The sequence below is a fragment of the Ceratotherium simum genome, chromosome 9, assembly GCF_057802395.1.
Source record: "Ceratotherium simum simum isolate JZ-2026a chromosome 9, ASM5780239v1, whole genome shotgun sequence".
NCBI classification, from domain to species: Eukaryota; Metazoa; Chordata; class Mammalia; order Perissodactyla; family Rhinocerotidae; genus Ceratotherium; species Ceratotherium simum.
In genome coordinates, this window is record NC_141908.1 from 33,690,298 (window position 1) to 33,708,853 (window position 18,556).

An 18,556-nucleotide genomic window follows, 5' to 3' on the forward strand; every position below is an offset into this window, starting at 1 on the left:
TCTATAGAAATAATATTTTCACAGTCGTTGTCTTTAACCTGATACAATTAAGAACTATATTCATACTACCATTTATTTCTTGATATCAAGTCTAGATCCTTCATGGCTTTGATGATTTTGATACCATAATATAGATCTAACTAAAACCAAATTCTTGGCTGTATAAAGACATGAAGTGACAGTACAAGGATGTAATGTCATAAACTTTCTGGGAATCATGGCAAATGATAGAATAGTTCATGCTAAAACGCAGCCCACTCACATCGCTCTGCAGTTTATAGGCTTTCTTGGCCTGAATCACATCATTCTGGTCAGGCAAGCACATCCATTCATGTAGGTAATTGCGATAATCAATGTCACTGACAAGAGTCTGGCATTTTTTAGAATGTGTGATGGAAAGCATATCTGCAGGGCTTTGGAACTTAGTCTTCCATTTGGCCCACGGCAGCCGGTACTCTCTCTCATTCTGAATCTTGCCAGCTATCAGAGCCCACCGGATCCTGTTGTCATCCTTGGCTGTGCGGGTACCCACATAGTGTCCCTTCTGTTTCTCATGGTCAAGCTTGTATTTATACTGGAGATGGAGAAACAAAGCAGATGGATCACAGTATGTACTCTTGACGCACCCAGGGCATTTGCTTAAAAAACTGAGAAGTGAAACAAGGCCACACTTACGTCACTGGCGATCTCCCTGGAGGCTTTGGCAGCCTGGATAGGGATGGCATCCAGCCGCACATCACAGCTCATCTTCACTTCATCCCAACCTTTCCGGTAAATGTTCTGAGGAGGAGAAAAAATAAGGTATCATTCCAGATTCAAATTTACCAATACCTCCAAGGGCTCAAGTAGAATTAACATCATGGGAGTACAGTTTTGAAGTCCCAGAACCAGTTAAAGAAAAGAGAATAGATGAAAAAATCATTCTACACCATTGTATTGGCACATGAAATCATGTCTGGAGTCCAAAGATCTGGGTTTGATAAGATTTCTTTCTTTTTAATTTGAATCATAGCCTCGATGTAGTTGTTCACGGTTAATGTAAAACTGTTTAGCTGCTTCTTGTGTTGGTGTATTAGTAGCATTGGAATAAAGTTTAAGTCCAGACATTAATGGGCCATTATTGAATTTCTCTAATTCAATACTTCCATTTATTTAATTTTTTAATTCAATACAATTTTGTAATCTTCAGAATTATAAATTTTTTACATTTGTGAGATTTTTTCTCCAATATATTTCTTAGATCTTCTTACATGACTGATGATGCATATTATTTGGGAATATTAGATCTTCCTGTTGAAGCACAAGTGGATCTAATATCCATTTTCTAAGTGTAACACTTTTTTGTTTGTCAAGAGAAGTTTATTAAGGTAGTGACTGATTTACAGGTAATTTTCAAAATATATGTGAATACTTAAATGGATACATTCTGTATTGACAATGTCAGAAAGACTCAGAAATAACAGTAATTTAGATGTATAATTCAGAAATCACACCCATCAGTATGGGAGCTTGAACGGTGCAGAAAGGAGAGGTGAATTTCAGTTACTGACAGTTTCATGGCCTTTGCATATCTGAAAAATGAGTGCTCAGATAAATTGTGTCCTTGTAAGTATGGACAAGTTTTGTATGAATTTTCATTCAATTTTTTATATGAATTTTGAGTGGACCTATTTTAACATTTGACTTTTTTGTACAAAAAAAGTATTCTCCACATTTAAAGGTATTAAACTAGAGAATATTTAAAGAAAACTTGTCATTATGTTATTTTAAACTTTTTTTCTTATATAATATACTTTTGTTTGTTTATGTGGTCAAATATATTTTTTATTTGAACTAAAAAGAAGCTGGGCTTGAGACCCAACTTCTTCACCTACAACTTTGAGAACATGGGCAAATTTCTTAATCCCTCAAGTCTTAACTTTCCCATCTGATAAAAACATAATAAAATACCTTACTCATGTGCTTAGTGTGAAGATAAATGAATCCATTTAACATGAATTTTTTTGGTTACCTATGAAATCATAAACAAATATTCTGAAACAGTTGTGCTTTTTGAGTGATGGAAACAGTTTTAAATAGTGAATTTTATCGAGATTTTAGTAATGGCCACACCATGTGTAAAGAAAATGTACATTTTGGTTAGCATTCAAATGGGACGTTTAATTTCTTCCGAAAAGCAAGCCATTCTCATTAATATTTAATATCTAAAGATAAGTTTACTTTGGGCATAGTTTCAAATACTAGTCGTGCTTACATCATGTCATCAATGGGAGGATTCTGGCTGAGAAATTTATCACGCAAGAGAACACACGAGACTTTCCAGACTTCCCCTGGCAAAGATGCCTATGGATCAAAAGGAAGAGGCAGAGGGGCTGGCCTGGTGGCATAGTGATTAAGTTCGCACACTCCACTTTAGTGGCCCGGGGTTCGCAGGTTCGGATCCTGGGCTTGGACCTATGCACCTCTTATCAAGCCATGCTGTGGTTGTGTCCCATATAAAGTAGAGGAAGATGGGCATGGATGTTAGCTCAGGGCCAGTCTTCCTCAGCAAAAAAGAGAAGGATTGGCATTGGATGTTAGCTCAGGGCTGATCTTCCTTCCAAAGAAAAAAGGAAGAGGCAGAGGAGTCTGTGCTGCAGTGAAGAGCTGACTGCTTCTCCATCCAGTCACTTTGTGACAAGAGTGTACTGTGCCATAATACTGATTCTGGGCTGAAAAAAATGTATCTGCATCCCAAAATTTTGTTTTCTTCACAACTCTTGGAAAAATTAGCTCCCAAGTGGCTCATTACAATAGAGTTGATGGTGCAGTTTGGCACATGCCGAGGAATCTTTGCTTGGCAGGCTCCTTCTCTCACAAAGATTTGTTATTTTTTGAAAGATGCAAAATTCCAAACCACGGTCAATTGCACTAAGGTAGTATCCTTCTTCTAAACTCATACTTATTCCATACACAGGGAACCTCTGTGATTCATGAAGGTGGTACCTTTCTTGAATTTTGGTGAATTGTGTAGCTAAGCACGTAACTGAATTCTCGTTTTACCTAATAGAATTTTAAGTTGATTCTCTTGCTTCTCCCAAACGTAGAATGATTTATTCTGCAAATAATGATAATTTTGCCTTTTTCTTTCCAATATTTGTCTCTTATTCTTACTCATCAATTATTTTGGCTTGAATGAGAAGCTTACTCACTTACTAGTACTTCCAGCAAATGTTAAATAATGGTGATGCTGGTGGGCATCCTTTTAATCCTGACTTGAATGAAAAGCTTACATACTGATGATGATCCTGCCCTTTGATTTGAGATTTATTCTTTTAGTCATGTCATTCATTTATTCTTATTTTGATAAGATTTTATTTTTCAAAAAGAAGGATGGATATTGGATTTTGTCACACACCTTTTCAAACCTAATAAAATAGGCATATGATTCTTCTCTTTTGTCCTATTACACTGTTAGGTTTCTGAATATGGAACCCTCCTGGCATTCCTGGATGAACCCTAGTTGTTTGTATCATATCATATTCATGTACTACTGAATTTCATTTGTTTACGTTTTATTTAAGATTTTCCCCATTATTATTGGTCTCCAGTTTTCATTTTTGGAACTATCTTTGACAAGTTTTGGTAATTGTGATGGCTTTCCTTCTTTCACTGGGCTCTAGAGTAGTTTGTTTATTTCTTGAAGTCCTACGAAATCATCTGGATGACACTGACATTTGAGAGGGGAAGGAAAGTCTTTAATAATCCCCTTAATTTCTTTTTTTTCGTGGGGTCAATTTTGGTAATTTATAATTTCTTAGAAAGTCCCCTACAGATCCAGGTTTTAAAATTAATTTGTACAGTTAGCAAAGAAATCTCATAATTATTTTGTGTACATCTGAATCTGTCATTAATTCTCTTCCTTGCTTGTGTGTCTCTTCATTCCTCTTTCCTCTTTCTTGTCCTTATTCCCTTCTCCCTTCTGTCATGTTGACATTGGCTCGCCAATAACTGGCCTGGCCCAGTGACTTAGAGCCAGGGTCTGCTCCTCTCCTCACTCCTGGTCAGGCGCTTATGGTAAGGAGTCTTGCCCACCCTCCCTCACTCAATCTTCTCTCCCTGGGCTATGAAGAATTCCTTGGTGATATCAGAGCATCAGCTGGGTAACTTTCCAAACAAAAGGTAGTCTATTGTGGTACTTACCTTGCTCACATTAACAGCATTGACTCTAGCGAGATTAATTTCTGGAGTATCTGGCATTATGTGGATCGAAGTTTTATCCCTGTCCCAAAGTTCTCTGTACTTTGGCTATGGGAAGAACCAATAATAACAAAATTACTTAACAATTTGTAATTATGCTAGTTCTAATGCACAACTTTCAACTTTTCTGATTCAAAATCTTTCCATACGAAGGCAAAACTTTTAGAATCTTTTCACATAAATTACTCAAATTTGATATGAAATCTATATTAATACCTTTTATTAGTACTTCAAGTTTTTGTTTAAAATTAATAAGCAACAGTAAAACAACCCTGTCAACATTACTTATTAAAATGCTTGCTATCATCATTACTATCTGACAAATAGATTACTAGGTTAATTATTAATCATTTATTTATAACACTGACAATTTTAATATAGGGGAAAAAGTGACTTACGATACTAATGTTTTCAGCATTTGCTTTAGCAAGGACAACTTCAGGAGTGTCGACGACACTTGAGTACTTGAGTTTCACCACAGGTGTCCGATAGACACTGTCTCGCAGGATATGCTGGGCATTTCTGACTCTCAGTACTTCAGGAGACCCTTCAGGCATCCAGCCAATGCCACGCAACCACTCCAAGTCAGCCTTGTAGAGAGCCTGGGAAAGAAAGCAAAGTTAGATAGAAGCAAGGCTTCTTTTTTTAAATTGTCGTAAGGTAAGGAAGAAGATTTTTATGTTATATTTTATCTTACATAAACAATAATAAAAACTGAGCATGGGCTGACAAACATAATTCCTCGTGTGCACAGCAATGATTTGTTTGCTTTGTTTTCTGTGGCAGGGGGTCTGTGTTGGGCACTTATGAACATTCTATAAATTAAATGATGCAGAAGGAGCTCTCTGTTTGGGAAAAAATTTGGATAATATTTAGGTAATCATCATACTAGCCAATGTGGACTTTATAGCAATAATAATGGCTCTCCACACAGCAGCCAGAATGATCTTAACAAAATTCACAATTCAATTCTGATGTCACAACATTCCCTCATCCTATGGTTGCTCTTTGGCCTTGGGATAAAGATCAAAATCTTAACATGGACTAGAAGGTGTCAATGGTTTGGCATCGATCTCGACCTATTCTTCCAGCCTCCTCTCATGCGTGCTTCCCTTTGACATGTGCATTCTGACCGCACTGGTCTTCTTTCGATTTGTGGTCTGCAGAGAGCCCCTTGGCCTATGTTGGTCATTCAGCAGGAATGCCCCTTGTGTCCTCCTCATGGAGGCAACTCCTACTCTCCCTCCATAGCCCCCCTAAATCAGCACTTCCTCAGATAAGCTTTCCCCACCTCTCTTTTTCATAGAGCCAAGGATCACTCTTTCTCAGCCATCTCATTTTTCACTGATATTCTCTAGTTAACATCTATTTCTTTGTTATCAGAGTGAACTTCCTAAAGTCAGAAACTTCTTGTTTCTTCTTTATTCACCATGGTATCTTTAGTGCTTAGCCTTACGCTTGGCACATGGTTCATTTAATAAATATTTTGAAAAGGATAATTAAGAATTCAATCCCTAATTTCACAGTTTTGATCTCAATTGGGTTTTCTTTTTTCAAGATAACACCTCCCTTTGAATTGGGATTTGCATTTTCTTGGTTATCTAAACCTGTTTTCCCTTCCAGATATAGGTAAGTGGTTAACCAGGCAAAGTTGCTCTATGTTAAACACCAGTTATTAGTTTCAACAAAAAACTTTGTGTTCTTCAGAAATGGTATTTTAATAAGATACAAATATCAGCCTAAAAAGGTAGTAAGAGTGAAAAACGTAGGAAAATGTGTGTAAAGTAGGAAGGATACTCAAAATTCAGAAGAAGGGATTCTCAAAGAGAATTATATACACATTTTTAAAGTTTCCCTTCTTCATTCTTTAAGAACTTGGTGATATGTGTTCCTTACTACACTAATGTGGTTCATATTAATGAAGAGACTGCATTTCTCTAGAAACTGTCCTAAATTCACCAGTTGGCGATTCATTTCAAGTGATGGATATACTTTCCTATAGTGAACTCACTCATCTCTTGAAGTTTAATGGAACCAAGTTCAGATAATTAAAAGAAGGTATTCATTCTACGCAAAAATTAATATCGCGATGGAATCCATCATTTCCAAAAGATTGAATGGGCAGAAAATATGAGTAAGTCTAAAAATACTTTAGGTAAGTCAGTGAAACACCATGTTGTGAATAATACCAAGTGAGGGGAAACTAGTGAGTTTGGAGCATTCTGCGAACATTTGAAATTAATTTCAAGGCAGACAGCCCTGTCATTGTTCAATTGAAGGACCATGAGTATTCTCGTACTTAATAAACTACGAACACCTCACACATTAACAAATCTATAGAAAAGTTATGGAAGCATCATTAACAATGAAAATGAAAACTTTCTGAAAAAGCCCAGCAGTGACGTAGGCAATTAATAAACTTGGTGAAATTCTAAAGGGAAGTGCTTCTGTAGGGGGAGTGGTGCTTTCCCCAGCACTGGAAAGAGTGACCAGGCAAAGCTGGGGAAGGCTTGCTTCCCGGGGCTTAGCTCACGACTTGGTTGGTGCTCCCCAACTAGCACACACTTACATCACTCTGCAGGTCGTAGGCTTTCCTGGCTTGGATCACATCATTCTGGTCGGGAAAGCAAGACCAGTGGTGCAGGTACTGCCGATAGTCCACATTGCTTGCTAACTCTTGACCTTCTTTGGCAGCACTGATGGACACCATGTCCACCGGGATGGAGATCTTGGCCTTGTGGTCATTGTAGGCCTTTTTGTACAGCCTGTCATTCTGCATCTTCATCACGTTTGCTGCCCAAACCAGTTTCGGGTCTTCCTTGGCAGTGCGACATCCAATATAATGGCCTTTCTGTTTCTCGTAAGTAGTTTTGTATAGGTACTGGTAGATGTGAACAGAAGAAAGAAGAGTTGTTTTCCCAAACTCACTTTTTCTAGACAGCCTGATCAAAATAACTCCATCTCCCTTAGATTACCCTTTTGGGGGCACTATTTTTCTTTAATTCCATACTATAAGTTCTATACTTCTGGAGAAGTTGGTTTGCCTTCTATGTATATATATGCAAGAAAATATTGTGAGCACCCCAAGGCAAGAACTGTGCTTTTGGATTATCTGCTAACATAGGATAGTACAGTGTTTCCCAAACTTCACTCTTATGTTTTGTCACAAACAAGTAACATCTCTACTTCATTAAGTCTACTTGACTCTTTGTTTAAATAAATTTATTTTAAAGTGTAAACTTATTTTAAATATATAGTCCTATTTAAATGGAAAAAATCAGTATTTTTCTAGCATACTTTAAAACAAACACACAACTATTTTTAAAAATGCGTGTCCATGTATTGCATAAAATTATCACAGAACCGCCTATGCATGCTACACTTCAAGATACAACAGAATTCTTTGTGTCCACTGAATCTCTATAAGTGTTTGTAATTAACCTGATACTGAGAAGATTCTGAAAAGAAAATCAAAATCTGTTCTTAAACATAAGAACAGAACCAAGCAGAGATGCAAGAGGGTCATCAAATTGTCATAAAAGTTGTTCTCGAATTTGGAATTTTAAAACAAGACACTAACAACAATGACCTCCATTCTACTTAAATGTAATTCCTGGGGAACTAAGTTAAAGATTAATACAGTATTAACTCCCAGTGTGTCTCTCAGTTAGCGTTTGTTACACTGGGCAAGGAGGAGCTCTTACATCACTGGCGATATCCCTGGAAGCCTTGGCATGCTGGAAACCGATGGCATCTGCTCGCAGGTCATAGCCTGTCATCTTGACGTCTTCCCAAGCTTGCTGATATTGTTTCTGCAAATGGAGATTGCAATGCCACAGTCAATCTGAAGAGGGAGCTACGGAGTCAGTGTTACTGATGGGCTCAGGAATACATGTTAACAGTTACACTGAAAATTAATCTCCCCTTAAGATTTATAAAATAGGCTGGTTTTGTACTGGACTTAAGTTCCAGTCAATTTTTGACGACATTTAGTAAACTTGTCTCCCAGTACCTAGTTTTTTTAAAGAAGGAAATTTAGGAGACCATAAATCACGTGAAAATGAGAAAAAATATAGTGTTTGGTGCTTGAAAGGAAACAATCAATGATGAGCCACTAAAAAGCGAAGTAAATATTACTGTACAAACCCTTGTATGCTTTTATGTTGTATTTTTTGCAAAACCACTGCATTTTTCCTCCCAACAAAGATAAGGACTCACATCTTTATATTATAAACACACTCGCGGGCACACACACACACACACACACACAGACACACACAGCACTTATCATTAGCTCAAAGACTAGAAATAGAAGGAATGGTAGGGAAATGCCTTTTATAAACTCTCTCTGGAGCATATCAATAGAAAGGTTCGTTTAGGCAGAGAACATCGGGTAAAGTGAGTGGATGTGGAGTTCCTTACGTTGCTGATCTGTTTGGCATTGATTTTGGACTGAAGCATCAGTGGAGTGTCGGCTGGCACATTCACATTAGCCTTCTCTTTGTCCCAAGCATCGCGATACAATGGCTGGTAAAAATGAGAAACAAATATGGTTATTAGTAAATAAGTCAATGACTACATAAGTAAAACTATAGGTACAATTAAAGATTCTCTCTGGTTGTTCTCAGATATAAATGTAAACCACATTCAGTTTTCATTAGTGTTTTATTTAGACAGTGCCAAAGGTGACTTCAACAAGAAGAATATATTCATGTGTGATATAACATACATGTAAAATGAGTCAGAAACATGGTAGTAAAATGATCTTTTTCCATTGATTCACATGTAATTATCTGCCAGGTAAGCCCACATTGCGGGTAACTATGATAAACCACATTGATAATCAAGTCCTAGTTTTCTTGGCCCAAATAACTATCATCATGTCTGATATTGGGGCTACCCTGGACTTTCCAACTTATTTCATGATTAAAAAGCAATAAGGAGGTGGCAATTTTGTGATCGTGGTATTAGCTTGTGGACCTCTATTACAGGCAAGATCTCAAAATGTGTTCAAAGGATGTATCAGAGTGTGTGGAACATGAAGATGCCTACCACACTTATATTGACCAAAGAGTTATCTAAGCAAATGAAATCTGGATACTGTTAATTGACTGACTGCATGAAATTCTATCTGGATACATGCACGTTCAAGATTCTAATGCTGGTATTAGCAGATTCAAGTTCACAATTAGAATTTTTATTGAGGCTTCTTCCATTTGTCTGAACATATCATCAGCCCGCCTTACCTCACTGATCTGTAGAGCATTGGTCTTTGCCAGAATGACTTCTGGGGTATCAACAATGCTGGTGAATTTGAGGGCCTCAGGCCTTATGCGATACAACCGTTCATTCAGGAGATTCTGGGCATTCTTCACTCTCATCACTTCCACCGAACCCTCTGGCAACCATCCAATACCCTTCAACCACTCCAGGTCTGATTTGTACACGTTCTACATGAAGGAGAGGACCACAGAGTGTGGAAAGGTCAAATTTGCCCCCTGGAGCACAATATCAGCAAACCACACGCTCCCTCTATTGAAATTGGTTGGGTGGCCAATCCCATGAAACTCAAGGATCAACATTAACTGTTAACATTCAGGTGTTATATCTCTGGGAGAAGTTCACGGTATCCTACGGGAACTGGAGCAGGGCTGACAATGGTACTTATGGACTGAAGACACAATGGGACACAATTTTGTTTTTATACAAGGTTGAGCTTCTATGCTCACCACTTGAAATCTGCCTTTTATGTACCACTGGGAATAATATCTGTAGGAATTTGGGAGGAAAAGGTCCTCAGATGCATGTAGAGTGAAAAATAACGCATACCTATATCTCTATATAGCTCTCTCTCTCTCAATATAAGTATATATATCTATATGCACATTTTTCCTATATGTGTCAGATAAACTGGAAATCCAACATTTCCTTATATTTATATCTGTTTCTGAAATTTACATGTCCATCATGCAAATGTAATGGATCAGAACAAGTGGGACTGAAATTTTCTACCTAATTACGTAGAATAAGAGAAGATTTTCATCTTGATGAATAAGGCCTTGCCAGATAAGAAGAAATCCTCTATAAGATAGAAAATGTTCAGAAAAACTCTCCTCTCATGAAGCGTACAGAATATGTTAGGTTCTGTTAAGTTTACTATTTAAATTATGTCCCTAGGGAGTACCCTGTGACTAAACACACAGACACACATCTCCCCATGAGTCTGGTGATAATATACGCACATCGCTCTGCAGTTCGTAGGCTTTCTTGGCCTGAATCACATCGTTCTGGTCAGGCAAGCATGTCCATTGGTGCAGGTAATTGCGATAATCAACGTCGCTGACCAGAGTCTGGCATTTTTTAGAATGCGTGATGGAAAGCATATCCACGGGGCTTTTGAACTTAGTCTTCCATTTGGCCCACGGCAGCCGGTACTCTCTCTCATTCTGAATCTTGCCAGCTTTCAGGGCCCACCGGATCCTGTTGTCATCCTTGGCTGTGGGGGTACCCACATAGTGTCCCTTCTGTTTCTCATGGTCAAGCTTGTATTTATACTGGAGATGGAGAAACAAAGCAGATGGATCACAGTATGTACTCTTGACGCACCCAGGGCATTTGCTTAAAAAACTGAGAAGTGAAACAAGACCACACTTACGTCACTGGCGATCTCCCTGGAGGCTTTGGCAGCCTGGATAGGGATGGCATCCAGCCGCACATCACAGCTCATCTTCACTTCATCCCAACCTTTCCGGTAAATGTTCTGAGGAGGAGAAAAAATAAGGTATCATTCCAGATTCAAATTTACCAATACCTCCAAGGGCTCAAGTAGAATTAACATCATGGGAGTACAGTTTTGAAGTCCCAGAACCAGTTAGAGAAAAGAGACTAGGTGAAGGACTCATTCTGCATCATTCTTGTGGAATATGAAATCATGTCTGGAGTCCAAAGATCTGGGGTTGATAAGATTTCTTTCTTTTTAATTTGAATCATAGCCTCGATGTAGTTGTACATGAAAAGGGTTTAGCTGCTTCTTGTGTTGGTGTATTGGTAGCACTGAGTTAAGCTCAGACATTAATGGGCTATCATTGAATTTTTTTAATTCGATCTATTTAATTATTTAATCCAATCCCATTTTGTAATCTTCAGAATCATAAACTTTTTACATTTGTGGAGTTTTTCTCCTCTAATATGGCTTCTTAGATCTTACATGATTGATGATGCATATTGTTTGGGAATATTATCTTCCTGCTGAAGCACAAGTGGATCTAATATGCATTTTCTAAGTGTAGCACTTTTTTGTTGGTCAAGAGAAGTTTATTAAGGTAGTGATTGATTTACAGGTAACTTTTAAAATATATGTTAATATTTAAATGGATACATTCTGTGTTGACAATGTCAGAAGGACTCAGAAATAACAGTAATTTAAATGTATAATTCGGAAATCACACCCATCAGTGTGGGAGCTTGAACGGTACAGAAAGGAGAGGTGAATTTCAGTTACCGACAGTTTCATGGCCTTTGCATATCCGAAAAATGAGTGCTCAGATAAATTGTGTCCTTGTAAGTATGGACAAGTTACACATGAATTTTCATTCAAATTTTCATATGAATTTTGGATGAGCCTATTTAACATTTGAATTTCTTTTAAACAAATTGTATTCTCCACATTTTAATGTATTATACCAGAGAATAATGAAAACTTGTCATTATGTTATTTTTAATTTTTTGTTTTTTATTTTGTTTTATTACATATATTGTTACTCTTTTTTCTTATGTAATACATTTTTGTTTGTTTATGTGGTCAAATATATTATTTATTTGAACTAAAAACCTCTGGGCTTGAGACCTAACTTCTTCACCTACTAACTTGGAGAATGCGGGCAAATTTCTTAATCTTTTCAAGTTTCAACTTTCCCATCTGATAAAAACAAAATATCTCACTCATGTGCTTAGTCTGAAGATGAAATAAATCAATTTAACGTAATTTTCTTGGTTCTCTATAAAATCATTTACAAATATTCTGAAAATATTGTGCTTTCTAAATGATGGAAGCAGTTTCAAACAGTGGATTTTATCGAGATTATAATAATGGCAACACCATGTGTAAAGAAAATGTACATTTTGGTTAGCATTCAAATGAGATGTTTGATTTCTTCAAAAACACAAGCAGTTCTCATTAATATCTAAATATCTAAAGATAACTTTACTTTGGGCATAGTTTCAAATACAAGTCTTGCTTACATCATGTTATCAATGGTAGGATTCTGGTATTTCCACCTGAGAAATTTATCACGCAAAACAGAGTACACGAGACCTTCCAGAATTCTCCTGGCAAAGATGCCTATGGATCAAAAGGAAGAGGCAGAGGAGTCCATGCTACAATGAAGAGCTGACTGCCTCTCCATCCAGTCTCTTGGAGACAAGAGTACACTGAGCCATAATATTGATTCTCGTCTGAAAAAAAAATCTATTAGCGTCCTAAAATTTTGTTTTCTTCCCAACTCGCAGAAAAAATTAGCTCCCAAGTGGATCATTACAATAGAGTTGATGGTGCAGTTTGGCACATGCCAAGGAATCGTTGCTTGGCATGCTCCTTCTCTCACAAAGAGTTATTATTTTTTGAAAGATGCAAAATTCCAAACCATGGTGAATTGCACTAAGGTAGTATCCTTCTTCTAAACTCATACTTATTCCACACACAGGGAACCTCTGTGATCCTTGAAGGCGGTACCTTTCTTGAACTTTGGTGAATTGTGTAGCTAAGCACGTAACTGAATTCTCATTTTACCTAATAGACTTTTAAGTTGATTCTCTTGCTTCTCCCATACATAGAATGATTTATTCTGCAAATAGTGATAATTTTGCTTTTTTCGTTGCAGTATTTATCTCATTGTTACTCAGTAATTATTTTGGCTTGAATGAGAAGCTTACTCACTTAGCTAGTACTTCCAGCAAATGTTAAATAATGGTGATGCTGGTGGGCATCCTTTTAATCCTGACTTGAATGAGAAGCTTACTTACTGATGATGACCCTGCCCTTTGATTTGAGATTTATTCTTTTAGTCATGTCAGGAAAATATTCTTTATTCTTATTTTGATACGATTTTATTTTTCAAAAAGAAGGATGGATATTGGATTTTGTCACACACCTTTTCAAACCTAATAAAATAGGCATATGATTCTTCTCTTTTGTCCTATTACACTGTTAGGTTTCTGAATATGGAACCCTCCTGGCATTCCTGGATGAACCCTAGTTGTTTGTATCATATCATATTCATGTACTACTGAATTTCATTTGTATATGTTTTATTTAAGATTTTCCCCATTATTATTGGTCTCCAGTTTTCATTTTTGGAACTATCTTTGACAACTTTTGGTAATTGTGATGGCTTTCCTTCTTTCACTGGGCTCTATGGTATTTTGTTTATTTCTTGAAGTTCTGAAAGAATTCTCCTATGAAATCATCTGGGCAACCCTGGCATTTGAGAGGGGAAGGAAAGCCTTTAATAACTCCCTTAATTTCTTCTTTTTCTGGGGTCAATTTTGGTAATTTATAATTTCCTAGAAAATCCCTTATAGATTCAGGTTTTAAAATTAATTTGTCTAAAGTTTTGCAAAGAAATCTCATAATTATTTTGTGTTCATCTGAATCTCTCGTTAATTCTCTTTCTTGCTTGTGTGTCTCTTCATTCCTCTTCACTCTTTCTTGTCCTTATTCCCTTCTCCCTTCTGTCATGTTGACATTGGCTTGCCAATAACTGGCCTTGCCCAGTGACTCAGAGCCAGGGGTCGGCTCCTCTCCTCACTCCTGGTCAAAGGCTGATGGAAAAGAGTCTTGCCCACCCTCTCTCAGTCAATCTTCTCTCCCTTGGCTATGAAGAATTCCTTGGTATGATATCAGAGCAACAATTTGGTGACTTTCCAAACAAAAAGGCAGTCTGTTGTGGTACTTACATTGCTCACATTAAGAGCATTGGCTCTAGCGAGATTAATTTCTGGAGTATCTGGCATTATGTGGATCGAAGTTTTATCCCTGTCCCAAAGTTCTCTGTACTTAGGCTATGGAAAGAAAAACAATAAAAAAAATTACTTTGAAATTTGCTAGTTCTAATGCACAACTTTCAACTTTCTGATTCAAAATCTTTTCATAGGAAGGTAAAAACTTCTCGAATCTTTTCACACAAGTTACTCAGATTTGATATGAAATCTGTATTAATACCTTTTATCAGTACTTTGAGTTTTTGTTTAAAATTAACAAGAACAATAAAATAACCCTGTCAACATTATTTATTAAAATGTTTGCTATCATCAATATTCTTACGATCAGACAAATAGATTGCCACGTTAATTATTTATCGTTTATTTATAACACTGACAATTCTAATATAGGGGGAAAAGTGACTTACGATACTAATGTTTTCAGCATTTGCTTTAGCAAGGACAACTTCAGGAGTGTCGACGACACTTGAGTACTTGAGTTTCACCACAGGTGTCCGATAGACACTGTCTCGCAGGATATGCTGGGCATTTCTGACTCTCAGTACTTCAGGAGACCCTTCAGGCATCCAGCCAATGCCACGCAACCACTCCAAGTCAGCCTTGTAGAGAGCCTGGGAAAGAAAGCAAAGTTAGATAGAAGCAGCGGTTTTCTTTTTAATTGTGGTAAAGTAAGGAAGCAGATTTGTATGTTATATTTTATCTTACACAAACAATAATAAAAACTGAGCATGGGCTGACAAACATAATTCCTTGTGTGCACAACAGTGATTTGTCTGCTTTGTTTTCTGTGGCAAGGGGTCTGTGTTGGGCACCTATGAACATTCTATAAAGCTAAATGATGCAGAAAGAGCTCTCTGTTTGGGAAGAAATTTGGATAATATTTAGGTAATCATCATACTAGCCAATGTGGACTTTATAGCAATAATAATGGCTCTCCACATAGCAGCCAGAATGATCTTAACAAAATTCACAATTCAATTCAATTCTATGGTTGCTCTTTGGCCTTGGGATAAAGATCAAAATCTTAACATGGACTAGAAGGCATCGATGGTTTGGCATCAATCTCGACCTATTCTTGCAGCCTCCTCTCATGCGTGCTTCCCTTTGACCTGTGCATTCTGACCGCACTGGTCTTCTTTCGGTTTGTGGTCTGCAGAGAGCCCCCTCGGCCTATGTTGGTCATTCAGCAGGAATGCCCCTTGTGTCCTCCTCATGGAGGCAACTCCTACTCTCCCTCCATAGCCCCCCTAAATCAGCACTTCCTCAGATAAGCTTTCCCCACCTCTCTTTTTCAGAGAGCCAAGGATCACTCTCTCTCAGCCATCTCATTTTTCATTGATATTCTTGAGTAACTTTCTTAGTTATCAAAGTGAACTTCCTAAAGTCGGGAACTTTTTCTTGTTTCTTCTTCTTTATTCACCATGGTATCTTTAGTGCTTAGCCCAAGGTCTGGCATGTAGTGTATTTAATAAGTATTTTGAAAAAGATAATTAAGAATTCAAGCCCTAGTTCCACAGTTCTGATCTCAAGTGGTTTTCTCTTTTCAAGACAGCACCTCCCTTTGAATTGGGATTTTGGTTTTCTTGCTTATCTAAACCTGTTTTCCCTTCCAAATATAGGTAAGTGGTTAACCAGAAAATTTGCTCTATGTTAAACACTAGTTATTAACATCATCAAAAAACGTTGTGTTCTTCAGAAATGGTATTCTAGTAACTAGTTAATGGATACAAATATCAGGCTAAAAAGATGAGGAGTGAAAAATGTAGGAAAATTTCTACCTTAATAAAGAACGATATTACACATTTTAATGCATAAAGTGTGATGGATACCCGAAATTTAGAAGATGGCATTCTCAAGGAGAATTATATATGCATTTTAACAGTTTCCCTTCCTCATTCTTTAAGAACTTGGTTGATATGTAATCCTTACTACACTAATGTGGTTCAGATTAATGAAGAGACTGCATTTCTCTAGAAACTGTCCTAAATTCACCAGTTGGCAATTCATTTCAAGTGATGGATATACTTTCCTATAGTGAACTCACTCATCTCTTGAAGTTTAATGGAACCAAGTTCAGATAATTAAAAGAAGCCATTTGTGACAACATGGATGGACATTGAGGGCATGATGCAAAGTGAAATAAGTCAGAGGGAGAAGGTCAAATACCGTATGATTTCCTTCATTAAGTAGTAGATAATAACAACAATAAACAAACACATAGGGACAGAGATTGGATTGGTGGTTACCAGAGGGGAAGGGGGGAGGGAGGAGGGTGAAAGGGATAATTGGGTACATGTGTGTGGTGATGGGTTGTAATTAGTATTTTGGTGGTGAACATGATGTAATCTATGCAGAAATAGAAGTACAATGATGTACACCTGAAATTTTTACAATGTTATAAACCAATGTTACTGCAATAAACAAAAAATTAAAAAAAAAAAAAAAAAAAAAAGGTATTCATTCTACGCAAAAATTAATATCGCGATGGAATCCATCATTTCCAAAAGATTGAATGGGCAGAAAATATGAGTAAGTCTAAAAATACTTTAGGTAAGTCAGTGAAACACCATGTTGTGAATAATACCAAGTGAGGGGAAACTAGTGAGTTTGGAGCATTCTGCGAACATTTGAAATTAATTTCAAGGCAGACAGCCCTGTCATTGTTCAATTGAAGGACCATGGAAATTCTTATGTTAAAAAACTAAAAAAACTGTACATGTTAACAAACCTATAGAAAAATTCTGGTAACCATTAAAAATGGAAATGAAAACTTTCTGAAAAAGCCCAGCAGTGACGTAGGCAATTAATAAACTCAGTGAAATTCTAAAGGGAAGTGCTTCTGTAGGGAGAGTGGTGCTTTCCCCAGCACTGGAAGGAGTGACCAGGCAAAGCTGGGGAAGGCTTCCTCCCTGGGGAATAGCTCACCCCTCGGTTGGTGCTCCCCAAATAGCACACACTTACATCACTCTGCAGGTCGTAGGCTTTCCTGGCTTGGATCACATCATTCTGGTCGGGAAAGCAAGACCAGTGGTGCAGGTACTGCCGATAGTCCACATTGCTTGCTAACTCTTGACCTTCTTTGGCAGCACTGATGGACACCATGTCCACCGGGATGGAGATCTTGGCCTTGTGGTCATTGTAGGCCTTTTTGTACAGCCTGTCATTCTGCATCTTCATCACATTTGCTGCCCAAACCAGTTTCGGGTCTTCCTTGGCAGTGCGACATCCAATATAATGGCCTTTCTGTTTCTCGTAAGTAGTTTTGTATAGGTACTGGTAGATGTGAACAGAAGAAAGAAGAGTTGTTTTCCCAAACTCACTTTTTCTAGACGGCCTGATCAAAATAACTCCATCTCCCTTAGATTACTCTTCTTTTTGGGCACTAATTATCTGTAAATCCATACTACAAGTTTTGTACTTCATGATACATTGGTTTGTCTTCTATGTATATACGCATGAAAACATGGCGAGCACCTCTCAGGTTAGAACTGTGCTTCTAGGTTATCCATTAACATAGGATTGTCCAGTGTTTCTCAAACTTCACTCATTGTTTGCCACCCTCATATGTTTTGTCACAAACAAGTGCCATCTCTACTTCACTCTTTAAGTCCACTTGCTTCTTTGTTTAAATAAATTTATTTTAAAGTGTAAACTTATTTTAAATATATAGTCCTATTTAAATGGACAAAATCAGTATTTTTCTAGCACACATTAAAACAAACACAACTATTTTTAAAAATGCTTGTCCATGTATTGCATAAAATTATCACAGAACCGCCTATGCATGCTACACTTCAAGATACAACAGAATTCTTTGTACCCACTGAATCTCTACAAGCGCTTGTAACTAACTGATATTGAGAAGATACTGAAAAGAAAATCAAACTCTGTGATTAAAATCAAAAACAAAATCTGTTCTTAAACATAAGAAGAGCAGAACCAAGCAGAGATGCACGAGGGTCATCAAATTGTCGTAAAAGTTGTTCTCAAGTTTCGGATGTTAAAACAAGACACTAACAACAATGACCTCCATTCTACTTAAATGTAATTTCTGGGGAACTAAGTTAAAGATTAATACAGTATTAACTCCCAGTGTGTCTCTCAGTTAGCGTTTGTTACACTGGGCAAGGAGGAGCTCTTACATCACTGGCGATATCCCTGGAAGCCTTGGCATGCTGGAAACCGATGGCATCTGCTCGCAGGTCATAGCCTGTCATCTTGACGTCTTCCCAAGCTTGCTGATATTGTTTCTGCAAATGGAGATTGCAATGCCACAGTCAATCTGAAGAGGGAGCTACGGAGTCAGTGTTACTGATGA

At 37.4% G+C, this 18,556-nt stretch overlaps 1 protein-coding gene across 9 annotated transcripts in view; it reads right to left on the reverse strand.

The window, feature by feature from the left end:
• NEB (nebulin) overlaps nucleotides 1–18,556 on the reverse strand; it is a 234,736-nt gene that overhangs the window by 89,733 nt on the left and 126,447 nt on the right. For 3 of the 9 annotated variants that reach the window (XM_087435197.1, XM_087435198.1, XM_087435196.1), the window contains exons 94-107: nucleotides 18,381–18,488; nucleotides 17,200–17,511; nucleotides 14,646–14,849; nucleotides 14,194–14,298; nucleotides 10,895–10,999; nucleotides 10,482–10,793; nucleotides 9,486–9,689; nucleotides 8,662–8,766; nucleotides 7,944–8,051; nucleotides 6,809–7,120; nucleotides 4,638–4,841; nucleotides 4,183–4,287; nucleotides 676–780; nucleotides 263–574 (exon numbers count right to left, since the gene is read on the reverse strand). In XM_087435197.1, the coding sequence (XP_087291323.1) occupies nucleotides 263–574; nucleotides 676–780; nucleotides 4,183–4,287; nucleotides 4,638–4,841; nucleotides 6,809–7,120; nucleotides 7,944–8,051; nucleotides 8,662–8,766; nucleotides 9,486–9,689; nucleotides 10,482–10,793; nucleotides 10,895–10,999; nucleotides 14,194–14,298; nucleotides 14,646–14,849; nucleotides 17,200–17,511; nucleotides 18,381–18,488 (2,601 nt within the window). The remainder of the gene's footprint in view (nucleotides 1–262; nucleotides 575–675; nucleotides 781–4,182; nucleotides 4,288–4,637; nucleotides 4,842–6,808; nucleotides 7,121–7,943; nucleotides 8,052–8,661; nucleotides 8,767–9,485; nucleotides 9,690–10,481; nucleotides 10,794–10,894; nucleotides 11,000–14,193; nucleotides 14,299–14,645; nucleotides 14,850–17,199; nucleotides 17,512–18,380; nucleotides 18,489–18,556) is intronic. The other 6 variants (XM_087435203.1, XM_087435204.1, XM_087435202.1 and 3 more) reach the window with 4 other exon arrangements.